Consider the following 13,074-nt stretch of genomic DNA (forward strand, 5'->3'; position numbering starts at 1 on the left):
TTCTCAATGATGTCGTTTCCAACAAACTTTTTTATTTTTTGCAAAGTCGCAGCACGTTTTCCCTTCCCTTTTTTTGTTTGTCCCTTGCGAGAAGACATCAAACAAGAAGATAGATAATATGTAGCATTTATACATATTACCATGTTGGGGAAAGCCCTGCTGGGTCCTGATTGCCAAGGACTAGTGGACAACTGAGGTCCAAAGTTGAGCAGAACACAAGAACGCAAGCGTGCAGAGGCAATCAACACCACTGCTGCATGGCAGAAAATAGGGCTGTGCAGCAATCCATGTTCAAGAGAAAAGGGGGATTTGGAACACGCACAGGCACACCACCCCAGGTGGCATACCAATAAACCAAGCACATTTTTTTCCTTAGGTCATTGGCCTGCACAGCCTGATAAGAAAGCAACAATAGCTTCTAGCAGGGGAGAAACACCAAATATGTTTAATATCTGACAGGCTAGAGCAGATGGAAATCAACTACTGTAGCTGTTAAGTTTTTTTTCCAGCTCTTTTCAATCCTCCAGATGTGGCAGAACTGCAAGGCTCAGAATTCCCAGCCAGCAGTCAATGGCCATGGAGGCTTGGAATTCTGAGATCTGCACTCCCAAAACTTCTAAAAGACATTGCTGTGGGAAACCCGAAGTATATGCATCTCCTCCAGCTTATGTACACATTGCTGGAGTCTATTTGGCATCCTGGAAGTGACCCCATATTCCATAAGGTCTCTTTCTTCACTGAAGTAAAACAACAACTGACAAATACATTAATGGAAGAGAGCAGAAAGGTACAGAAGAGTTTATTTAGAGCTGCTAATTATCTTGGATAGCTTGCTCTTGGGTACTCCGATAACCATGACAGTTTGACAATGCATGAAAGCTTCACCTTTTTAATCGTGCATGCACAATACAAGCTGCAATGTAAGCAACAAAAGAACAAAATGTTCTTGACTAACATGTCCAGTGCTGAAAGGAACAGATCTGGCAAGGTGGGTAACTAATCTTCAGCAAGCCAGAGACTTGCTTCTTGCTCATTATGTCCCCTTTAACAGCAGAAGAGCCTTAGTTACTGCTGGCATATCATTCCCCGATGTCAGCACAATTCATGAGATTGACTTAAGATGAGCGTCAGTCAGTCTCCTTGAAGGAGTCAGTAATATAACCACATCCTAGTTGTCCTTAATTCCGGATCTGTAACTCCCCAACCCCAATATTGCAAGAGAAGCAATAAACCATTTCGTAGCTCCCCAAACTTTTGAGTCTATTCTCACCAAAGCTCTGAGATAAGTTACAACATGGCCTGGGAGAAACAGCTGAGGACAGAAACATTTACAGGAATGAAAATAACACCCGTCTCTCAGATTATTAAGGATCTTAGCATTCTTGCAATCTATCCCAAATCCTGGACAAATGTTCACTGTCTCCAAGCTTGACTACTTATGTTTGCAATGTTAATTCTGAAGGTAATGAATAGCACTGACTGGCAGATACATGGATTTGTTATGGATCTGCTCTCCATGCTTTCCCCGTAACATTAAATGGCAACCGTGCATACCCAGGACAAACATCCTGCACTGCTGCACCTTGGACTTGGTGGCTCAAATGGAACAAGCAAAAGATGTTTCAAGATTGTCAGTGCTTCTTTTGATTCTGAAGCCACTTCTCATGGTTGTTATATGGAGTTATATTTGTATAGTGGTTCCTTGGTCTGAAACAGTAAGAATAATAAAAAAGGAGTGATGGTATTTTTAAGTTAGGACCTGGCCCTTTATTTAGGAGCAGGAGCTGGGGAACAGAGAATGGTCAAGGATGAATAAACTCCAGATTTTCAAAAAGTTATTTTTAAATGATACCTTCCCAGATTTTCCAAAACTAAGAGAAGCCCAGTGGAAAGTAACTATTTTGCAATACATTTGCTTCAACCCTTTTCCCTAGAATACTGTCTTGCAAAGATGAAGGATGGACTTCTAGTAACTGATGCCACTGTTGAAAATCCAGAAGCCTAAGCAGTATGCTATATGGATTCACCAGCACAACTATTTTTTCAACCCCAAAATGGGGTGATGTGAGTAACTGCATCATCCCGAAGGAAAAGGTACATAATTTCTTGCTGTTTAAAATTTAAAAGTTTGTCAGGAAAGGAGAAAAAAAAAGGGGGGGACAATGTATTAGTTGAATTTTGCTTTGGAAAAATCCATTTCTGGATGCTGCTCCATGAACCTGTAAAAAGGAGAGAAATGCACTTTAGTTGACAGGAATAAAGGGAAACACCTAAAGCACTTAAATTCAAAAGCATTAAACTGGAAGGAAACAGTTTCTAACTGTTGGTGTTAGGTAGTTTGGCTGCTGCATGTAAAGCAGGGTCTCAGCAAAGGTACGTAAGAAGGGTAACACCCAACTTCATTGTGTAGTAAGGGAAATCTAGTTTGAGAGACAACTCTCTCTCTCTCTCTTTTCCTTTCTTTTTTTAATCAAACAGTACTCTCTGAAAGGAAAACAGCTTTCAAGATGCAGGTAGTGGTCAGTCTAGGTAAAAGCAATAAAAATGATAGAAATTGCCACATTGTAAGTACTGAGTTTCTAAGCTATCACTGTGGCATTACTGGCCATGATCTCTGTAGAAGCACATCAGCTCTCTCCTTCACACTATCAGTAGAACTGCCCCATTACGGAGCACAATAGTTGTGAATCAGCAAGGACAAATGTGCCCTTAGGAACCATTAGCTCCAGGTCAAACATGAATTTTCCAGTGCCGGCAAATATTCTTGTTTGTGCACTAAGAATGCCGTCACTTGAAGGAAGATTTCTTACTAGGGCTATTTGGAAGTCACACTCCTCAGAAACAGTACTTCTGACATCCTTTTGCCACCACAATTATCTCAGCAATGCCATTTGGCACTATTAGGTCATACTTAGTACTTACAGTACTTCTCTCAAGTTTTAAGCACTTTTATAGTGACTTTAAATTCTTGGAGTTTATATAATTACAATTATGCAAACCAGGATAAAGCTCCCATTTTATAGAAAGATACTGAAGGCGTTGCCACATAACCTTTCCACTAAAACACACATGGAAACCGGGGCATGGAGATTCTCACAGAACTGACTCCAATTTACTAAGCTCGATGTAGATGGATTTCACTGGTCACTTGAAAGCACACCATTTTTTTCAGCCAAATTATTTTACTTACTAATATGTTGTTTAGCCAACACACTGAGAGAGGACACCTATGACTACTCCATGGTGTCGCTTTTCCGCACTGTACCTGAAAACTGTACCCAGAAGAAGGGGCAAAGGGTAAAGTTTTAGAGCTAACTGACAAATTAAGAATATCACTGGGGCCGAATGGCACTTCTCCAAGACATCTTAATGGGCCAATCTGCGAAATAGCTGAATTATTAACTCAGAACACCCTCAGTGAGGTCACACGCAGTGGCAAGAATTAAGACCCGAAAAAAGAGTCACGGTGGAGAGCCTGGGAGGAGGAGGAAGGCAAAGAGCTCCTGACTTGGTTGACTGATGGGGCTAAAATGCGGTGCAACAAGAACAAAAATTATACATTTTCTGCAAATAATTGCTCGTTTGAGTAAGTCATTACTGATACCAGACAAAGGCATCATATCCAAGCCTTGACATTGTGCCTGTGAAGATTAGCCAAGGAAAGAGACAGAAATTGCCACCACTTCTGGCTTTATCCTTTTTCTCTGCTTGTGCCATTTAGAATGACTGATGGAAAGTGTTTGCCCTTTAGTTACCCCGTTTCCAGCTTGAGTGCAGGGAGCATCACCCTATCTGGCCTTAAAAGGGGAATTACTCACAGAAGCTTCTATTGAGGTCTCTGTCGAGCAGGGCAATAAAACAATAAAATCCATGATTGTCTAGCTAGCGCTGTGTTATCTGACTTTGAGGCACATGGAGATAAGAGGCAGAGACAACACACCATAGTTCAAGCTGAGATGGTACTGCCTGGCCTCTTAGTCTCTACATAGCACTTACTTGCTGGACTGTCCTTACAAACGAGCCACTTCTCACCACCATTAAAAGGCTCAAAAGAGACTAGTTTGTTCTTGCCTGGAAAACAAGCTTTTGTTCCTTTCTTCACACAGCGTAAAACTGGCCTTACTCACTTTTTTAGTATGTCCTGCTTCTTTTGCTCATCAGATGTGGGAAGCCCCATTGATTTCTGCCGCTGATCATACATCATTTTCTCTACCATGCTGCGTGTTTCGCTATCCAGGTCTGATAACTTGGAAATGGGAAGAAATATATTAGAGAAATTCATATTAATTTGATAAATTCGTAGCTCAAATCTTTCTAGAGAAGATATACCACTTAATAAAGACACACTGATAACACTTGTAGGTGTGCAAGGTAAGGTTGTTTCTCTCTGATCCCACAATCACCAAAACTGTCTTCTGCCCTATTTCTTGGTTTCCACTGCTGTATATTCAGCAGCAGCAAAGCCTCATCAAGGACTTTGAACAAGAACTTCGGAGAGCAAGCAGTTGAAACTTGCCTAAACATTTGAAGGAAGAAGTTTCTGCTTGCCAGGAGCAGCATATAAAAAAGAAAATAATGTGTGCTTAGTTTACATTAGTTAAAGTCACATTATAGTTTTTAAAAAAATGATTTGCCACTCCTTTCTTCTTGGATGTTTGGAAACTACAGTCCCAGAAAGGTTTCCCATCCAAGTACTAACTGTAAAGGAATTCAGAGCTGACTTTGGAGAGGGTATGAGTGACCTGCTAAGCAGGGGCTTGGAGAAGAAATTACGTTGGCTTTCAAAATTCTGTTAATAAATCTTACAGCAATAGCGTAACATTCTGGAATCTCCACAGTGTCTGCTTCTTGCCCTCAACTACTTCAAAGGGCTAACAAAAAGGAAGCCTATCTGAGAGGTCAGCCAGATGTTGCCATTTGCTGAAGCAGACTGTGGTTACAATTTTATAATGTAACTGATTCCATCATGGGCTGCTAAAAATCAAATCTTTCAACAGGGCTTGCAAGTCTGTTCAATGCAATCCTTCTTAGTCGCTGGAGGGTAACCTGAGGTGTACAGACAGCATACGATTCCCCACTCTCCTCTGAATCCTGGGTGGCAGACCCACTTTTATCCCATACAAAGCTGCAGCTAAGTAGCATAGATCACTATTTCTAGTGGCAATCACAAGGGGTGGAGGTGGCGGCAAAGTAAAGGTTCTCTCCCATGCCATGACCCCTGATAACCTGTGTGTATGTGAAGAGTGTGCATGCTTGGGTCACACCCATAGCCACCAAGGCTGCCAATCCATTCCAGAAGTGAAACATGCACGTTCGGTTAAGCAGCATTCTTGATATAAAACCTGACGAAAGAATCACTCACTTTTGAATTCTCAGGGTTAATTTTCTTGGTGTTAATCTCTGGGTCTGTTTGGACTAACTTGTTCCACCATTCCATCTTGTTGATCTAAAGTGAAAAGAGAAACAGTATTACGTAGAATGTACGTGGGGCAGCTTCTTTGGATGTGGCATGCGCATTAGGAACTGAAGATTTTTTCTTTTTCTTGCAAAGATAGCAAATTCACATCATATTGTCTCATCACAATATTACTGTATACATCTTACTTGGAGTATTAGGTATATTCTATTAAACAGATACTAGACACAAAGCAATCAGCACATATGAGAACTCTTGCAAAATCATCCATTAACTAAAATCCCAAATCATTTCCTTTTTACCTTTTCCAAGTGCACAGTGACTATTTTTCCATCCTCAATCAGCCATGAGCTCTCCTCCACCTTCACCTCATTGTACAGGTCTCCGTCAATCACCGGGGGATGGCCCTTTAGGCCCACCTTCAGATGGCGCCTCTGTATGTCAACCACCATATCCTTTCCCTTCAGTCTGAAGGTCACATCAAATGGGATGGCCAGCTAGAGAGAACAGGAAGAGAGAACAATGAGTTCTTTCTGAAAACCTCAGGTAGGGAAGGCGGGCAGATCACTATTAATAGAGTCCTAGGGTTGGAAGGGACCTTGGAGGTCTTCTAGTCTAACCTCCTGCCCAGGGCAGGAATCCTCAAACCAACGCAGACAAATGGCTTTATCTGAAAACTTCCAGGGATGAAGCGCCCATGATTCAGGAGACAGGCTGTTCCACTGCTTAACAGTTCTCATCGTTAGGAAATTCCCCCTTATTTCAAGTTTTAATATTGCTCTGTAAAGCTGCCACTCACTGGTTCTTGTCCTACCTGCAGGCGCCAGAGGATACTTCCCTGTGACAGCCCTTTTAAGTACTGGAAAACTACTACCAAGTCTCCCCTTAGCCTTCTCTTCTTTAGGCTAAACGTATCTCGTTATCGAACCATTTTTCACAGGATTTAGCCTCCAAACGCCTTGCCATCTTTGCTGCTCTTCTCTGCATTTAAAACAATCTATTTAATTACAGTTCTCTCTGCTTACTGTTTCCAAACGGTATTCCGAAAAGCTTTCTATAGCCAACTCTAAAAGAAAGTGAAGCAGCTATTCACTATTTAGTGGATTTCCATGGTCAGATGCCTCTATTTTTTTCCTAATTATCCAAAAGAGATCCTCCTGCTTATGAATCACAATTATGTATTTCACTGATTTAGTTTCCTCATAACAAGCAGACGCTATTGGGTAAAACTTAGTATGTGCTTCAAAATCGACACTTACATCCAGTTCAGAGAGGGTCTGTGTCCACCTGTAGTTTGGCAGGTCTGCTCCATTTCCAGAGTTCGGTTTAAGTTTGCCTTTGTCCTTCTCATCTTCCTCTTCTTCATCAGTATCCTTATACAACATAGGCAGGGTACACAAAATACTTCTCAGAACTTTTTAACAAGGGATTTTTTTTCTGTTTAGTGCATTATTTATATAGCTGGCAATTCAAGTATTCTGCATGTGTACAGTTCAACATTCTTGAATGCCTACTCTGCTTAAGAAGCCAGGTTTTAAAGATACACTGCGAGGGCCCTTTTGCCCAAAGCCAATCTGGAGGTCCTCTGGCATCTACCTGAATAAATCCTAGAATTCCATGTTGTAGTTACTGTATTCTGGCTAACATACTCCTTATTTTCAACCATTTTAAAGCAAGGAGATAGCAAGCAGAATAGGAACCATCATTTGTTGCCAAATGTCTTGAAAAATGCATTACCTGTTTGCTGGCCTCGGGAGATTCCACTGGATTTTCAGCAGACTTGACAGGCATGTTATTGGCCTCATTTTCTTTCTTCTCTTTGCTCTGTTTCAAAAGAGTGACACTCCCATAAGGCTCTGTTGTATTTGTGACATGCACATTTAAGTACTGCTTACAAATAGTAGTAATCCCACATCTTTGGTCATATGCAATACAAACGGTAGCGCTGAATGGATCATATAAAAATCAAAACGGGGAATTTCCAAATACACAACAGCCATATTATGCCCCACCAATACAGCGAACCAGATTCACACCTGGTCTATTTCCAGTTGCAATCTTTCTGCCTCCTCATCAGTGAGCTCCTTAATCCTTGGCTCACTGTCGTCCTGTTTAGTTTCTTTGGCAAGTTTAGTGGCTCGTTCTGCCTTTTCCCGCTGTTCTGCCTCTTGACGGGCCTTCTTCTCTTTCTGTGCTTTCTGAGCAAGTTTGTTGTGGCGACTGAAAGTCTCTGTGATTAACTGAGGTGAGAGAATAGAAAGGCAATTTAATTTTCTAAAGACTAAATTGGCATTATCATTCTCAGCTACCTAAGCAGTAAAAATGACCTCAACTCAAGCTCCATAGCTGGGGACTGCATCCCCGCTGTTTTCCTGGCCGAGATACAGACGTGAACAAAAAGTAGACCTCTTTCAAAAGGAAGGCCTGCTTAGGATCACTCCCCCATCTCTAGTACTTTACAAATCCTCCGATGAGGGGAATCAGGATTGATATTTAAAAGGGTAAATTGTTGCCCAGATTCTAAAACTATTCCCCCCAATTTTCTTTGCAGGGAGCTACGGGCATGAGGTCTATAAAGTTAATTTAGGGAAGACAATGGTTCGCACTCACTACTGGTTAAAATTTTGTTTCTTCCTCCAAGGAGGACTGTTAACAGGAAACACATAAATGTTGAATTTTTTTAAAAAATAAGACTTATCTGCCCCTTTCCTGAGTCCAGTGGGAATGAACAGGGCTACCTTTGTCCACAGTTTAGAGGAGTCCTGAGGGTCAGGGCTACAGTGTGTTTGCTCCAAGTGGTGACACAATCATTTGTCTGCACAACTGGCTCAATTTCAAGGGTTCCCACTGATGGGTGACCTTCGCAGCTACTGCAGCAGCCAAGGGCCATGAACAGAAGCACTGGCATTGGTAACACATAATCTATCTTGCCCTTTGGATGGTGACATGTTGGAGACGTGTGCCAACTTATGACCTTGTCTACTGCCACCAATTTGAAAAAAGGACAGGAGAAGAAAGCTCTTTAAGTGGTGAACAACTGGATATCTTAGCCCTTATATATGAGCCTAGCGATTGCTGGCTTCCTCACATAACAGAAAATCTGATTTCAGATTCTAGTGACCTTATTCCCTACTTGGAATACTCATTTTACTAGTTTAAGGAGCAAACAGATTTTAAACGACAGTGTTCTAGATATTTTTATTGCACATAATTCCCAAACTTCTGCTGTCCTACCGCACCTATAGGTTTGCTTAATTCCCCTAGATTTAAATACACATGTACAGCTGTAAGGATGACTTTCTAATTTCCTATATCAGCTTTAGAAACAGACTTTGACTGATCTTTGAAGACAAAAGTTATGAGCCAACATTTCCCTGTAAATCCCTCAGGGAATCCAACAGCCACTTTTGAAAGGCATTATAAGTAATAGTATGCAGAAGAAATATATAAAATAGCTTGAGCGTATTTTTAAAATCTAAATAATTTCATATATTAAATATTCTATTTAAGCTGCTCATTCATTATCTTGAATGGATAACAATTTATCCTTTTTCAAAAAAAAAAATTAACGTTGTTTGGAACACTTACAGAAGAGTTGTTAAAAATAAAAAACATGATGTGTCATATTCCCCCATCACTACATCAGTGAAACAGAGAGTGATTTGGAAACAGAGAGTGACTTGAATCATGCACAATATTTCACATAATCGGGTTAGAGAAACTCTGCTCTTTGGGAAGAAGCCACTGTTGAAGAATTGGACTTAGTACTTTCTAGGAGAGAACAAACAAAGTAAACTGGTATTATTGATCCTTGGGTGTCTGAGTCAGGCCAATACATTTTTGACATGCTGACTTTTCAACCAGCCTTTGGTCAAAGCTTAACCAAACAAAACGGACCCAAAACATCTATTATTGTCATACTCAGAAATAAACCTGCTCAACTAAGGTCAGACATAACTTAATGTGGCCTCTCCAGGTTCTTTCCAGAGCCAGCAACTGAATGGAATGGAATTGCAATACAGCAAAAATCAAGGAAAAGTGGAGATTTCAACAGGACATTGTGGGAAATATTTCAGTCAGCCTTAAAGAGAAAATCTTTCTATAAGCCAAATCATATACCTTCTCAGCAGCACCTTCTCCTCCCCCTACAAAGAAATCAGTTTTGCGTCTCAGGAAGCTGAAAAAGGTGTTCACAAGCTGTAAGGAACAAAAGTGGCATAATGAAGGGATAAGAAGTTTACATTTCAAGCTACACTTTGAAAATATCCTTTTATATAAAAAACATACAACATATATAAGTGACCCACCTACCCAAGTTGCTTGTGGAGAGCCAGTTTGTTGTAGTGGTTAAGGTGCTAGAGTCAGAACTGGGAGACGGTGGGTTTTAGTCCTCCCTTAGGCAGGAAAACTGACTGGGTGACTTTGGACTAGCCATACTTTCTCAGGCCACCACACCCCACAGGGGAAAAATAGGATGCAGCAGCATTATACATGCTGTCTTGAGTTGTAGAACAATAAACGCAGGATACAAATTATGATATATTATCATAATCAATGTAGGATGGGTTTGTCTGTATTAAGAGGGTCAAAGACTAGATAATATAAACTCTGTTGTTGTTGTTTTGCTAATACTAATGATTCTTCTGCCCTAGGACACAATCTCCAATAAACTACTCCAGAAGCAATTGTTTTAGAATAAAAGAATTCTCCATTCAAGGGGGTTAGAGCAATCAGCAACCAAAACTTTCAAGTCACCTTGCAAGAAATTTTACTACTCTACCTTAATGTAAGGTTTAAGTTCTTCTGCACAAGCTATCTCAATCAATGATGGATTAGCAGTTGATTTTTGATGTGCGGCACTACTTTTACTCATGCCATTTCAATTAAAACCAACAGTTTGAAGGATCAACTGGTCTGTCAGAACAAGCATGGGAAAGTGTTTCTACCTGACAGGCTGATTACCTAATGACAACACTGTTTAGGTGTAGCCATTCCTTTAATCCTATCATCAAAGTGATTGGACAATAGAGACCAATTCTCTATAGCCAGATCACTGGTTTGTCTGCTTCATTTTCCTTTCTACACAATCTGGTGATGGAGTTCGGAAACTGAGATCTATTCAACAGACAGTTGATTACTTCATACATAGAAAAACAGAGCAAAATGGAGATACTGGGGGTGGGGGGATGAGGTGGGTGGGGGGATGAGGTCCACCCCTGTATGGTTTCTAAAGAAGCTTCTAACTAGACCTCAGCAGGGCAGATGGAAAAGTCTTGCAAACTGTAGTTTCCCCATCACTGGTTAAAAGTATAGGGATTGGATCTAAGTAATGAAGAAATGGAGGCAAGAAATTAAAGTAAATCAATGGTGAGTTTGGAAAAGTACTTTGTTTAGTCTTGTAAATAAAGCAGTAACAATATATGAATAAAAATATTGGTATTTATATAAATTGCTTTCCAAGTTTGAATCAGAAAGCATGTATCTTCATCTAAAGAGCTGCTTTTTATTCCCTCCACTATCTTAAGATTTTATTAACAATTTATTTTGTCAAATGTATGAAGATATCACAAAGAGTGTGTATGTGTGTATACATGGGAACAACACACACACAAATATGTTGTTACACTGTGATGATCATTGCCTTATGTTTTATTGTTACTGGATGCAAACTGCTCAGATCCTTCAGGAACTGAGCAGTACAGAAACTATAGCAAATAAATGAATAAGCATTATAGACTCAGTGACACCAAAACATCAAGCAATAGGAAAGAGATTAGGAAGTAAGGAATAACTGTGTTTTCTAATGAGATAAACTTCAAATGCTGAACTACAACTCCCATCATTCTCAACCAAACACCATGTTATTGGAAGGGTGACAGATATATTCTAACACATCTGAAGGGCAGTGGAAAGCTGCATTGTATTTGTTAGATTTGTATTTTGCCTTTCCTCCAGGAAGTGTACATAGCACTTCTTCCTCTAAACCCACCCACCCCAAATTGTGAGGTAGGTTGAGAATGTGTGACTGGTCCAAGGACACTCACTGAGCTTCCATGCCTAAGGATGGACTTGAACTTGCGTCTCCCAGTCTGTCCAACACCTTCACCAATATACCATGCGAGCTCTCAATGACCCTGCAGTACACAAAGAATTAGTTAAATGCAAATTCCAATTTACATTAAAAAAAATAACTGAAAGGGTATAATGGGTATAATACAAATTGCAAGAAAAGAATGCAGATTCATACCAAGAAACAGGCAATTTTTTAATGGCCTGGTGTGTTTGCTTCTGACACATTCAACAAACCACAATAAAGCAAGCCATGACATAGTGTGATTTGTAAACTTCATCTCTGTACTGCATAGCGATCCAGGTCCTTCATTTTCAACTGACTGCTCTGAACTTGGATTTGGCTCCGATTAGCAATATTGTACACATATGAACCCCCATACAGTATGCCCATTTGGGCTGTAACTGGTGCAAGGCCAAAAAGAGCTTCAGATTACTGGTAGACAGGTTTTAGATTCTCAAGAAATCATTAATCAGAAATGTTTCTTGGAATATGCTAGAAATTACAGCAGCAACAAATCACGGGAGAAACTGTCAGTCTTAAAATGCAAAGAAACCACTGAACCACAACAAAAAGTCTTGCGGCAGTTTAAAAAGTAGCGTATTTATCCCAACATCGTTTTTTCACTCTAATCCTTTCCAGGAGCGGCCATTCTCCCTAAGAACCTTAGTGCCACCGCTTAACATGCATATCTTCAGGGCAGTTCACGCCCTACACCCAGAGACATCCTCACCTTCCTTGGCGCTCCCTGAAAGAGAGATACAAGCTAGAGTTCTACATCTTAAATCAGTTTCCGGCGTCTCCTACGGATCTTTTCTTCGGTGAATTGGGGGTGCGTTTATTCGGCAGCATTGGCTTCGCTAGGCCCCGCTGCCGAAGAGAAGGGTAGCCCTGCAGCTCGTGCCCGGTCAGACCGACCTCCTCCCTATCTCCGCGAGAGGTGCTTCAGGGGGTTCACAAGAAGGACAACCACCCGCTGTGATTCCGTGAGGGAAGGGAACAACTCCAAGGCGGAGCGGCTCCAAAACGAGGCCCGTTAAGAAGGAAGGACCGCCCGCTCCCGACCTCCATTTTACCTCACGCACGCCGCCCTGGTGCTGCTGGGCCATGGCGAGCAACATGCCGTCGAACCGCTCCTCGCTGTCGGCAGCCTCTTCCCCGCTGGCCCCCATGGCCGCCTGGATCGCTGGCCGGGTCCTCCCGTTCCGTAAGGGCCACTCTCTTCCCTCAGCACGCACTCCTTCAACCGCGGCTGGAAGCGGAAGCGGAACGCATTCTGCCCAACCCCTTCCGGAAAGGTTTTGGCCAACCGTCGAACTCGCCGTGTTGATTGGCAGCCGGCTCTTTCAATCCGCGGCGAAAGGAAGTCAGAGACGGTCCGTTAGGCCCCGTGTTTGGCGTCGGTTGCCACGGTTACCACCTCCTGCAGGAGGGCCGACGGGAAGTTTCAGAATACACGCTCGCGGCGGGTGCAAAGTGGCCCGAGGGTTGCTGCGGGCATGTCATCGCCGTTTCCAATAAATTGTCTAAAAAGGGCTGACTCGCATTTTGTATTTATTGTATTTATATTACTCCGCTCATTTCCCCC

At 41.6% G+C, this 13,074-nt stretch overlaps 1 protein-coding gene across 1 annotated transcript; it reads right to left on the minus strand.

Annotated features, from left to right (window-relative positions):
- Positions 1-783: 783 nt before the first annotated feature.
- Positions 784-12,751, minus strand: NUDC (nuclear distribution C, dynein complex regulator). Its single transcript, XM_063312386.1, has 9 exons — positions 12,563-12,751; positions 9,536-9,613; positions 7,453-7,656; positions 7,154-7,240; positions 6,676-6,789; positions 5,719-5,913; positions 5,363-5,446; positions 4,128-4,246; positions 784-2,219 (listed from the first exon to the last, which is right to left on the minus strand). The coding sequence occupies exons 1-9, from the start codon at positions 12,656-12,658 to the stop codon at positions 2,168-2,170; spliced, it is 1,029 nt and encodes a 342-aa protein (XP_063168456.1). The 5' UTR covers positions 12,659-12,751; the 3' UTR covers positions 784-2,167.
- Positions 12,752-13,074: the final 323 nt, after the last annotated feature.

Source organism: Candoia aspera, chromosome 10 (genome assembly GCF_035149785.1).
Source record: "Candoia aspera isolate rCanAsp1 chromosome 10, rCanAsp1.hap2, whole genome shotgun sequence".
NCBI lineage: Eukaryota > Metazoa > Chordata > Lepidosauria > Squamata > Boidae > Candoia > Candoia aspera.

Excerpts from the sequence above, each read along its gene's own strand:
- NUDC (XM_063312386.1), bottom strand. The coding sequence starts at position 12,658 with ATGGGGGCCAGCGGGGAAGAGGCTGCCGACAGCGAGGAGCGGTTCGAC. Across the intron at positions 6,790-7,153 it reads CTCCCGAGGCCAGCAAACAG|GATACTGATGAAGAAGAGGA; the intron begins GTAATGCATTTT and ends ATGTTGTATAAG. Across the intron at positions 2,220-4,127 it reads AAGCAGGACATACTAAAAAA|GTTCATGGAGCAGCATCCAG; the intron begins GTGAGTAAGGCC and ends TCCTTTTTACAG.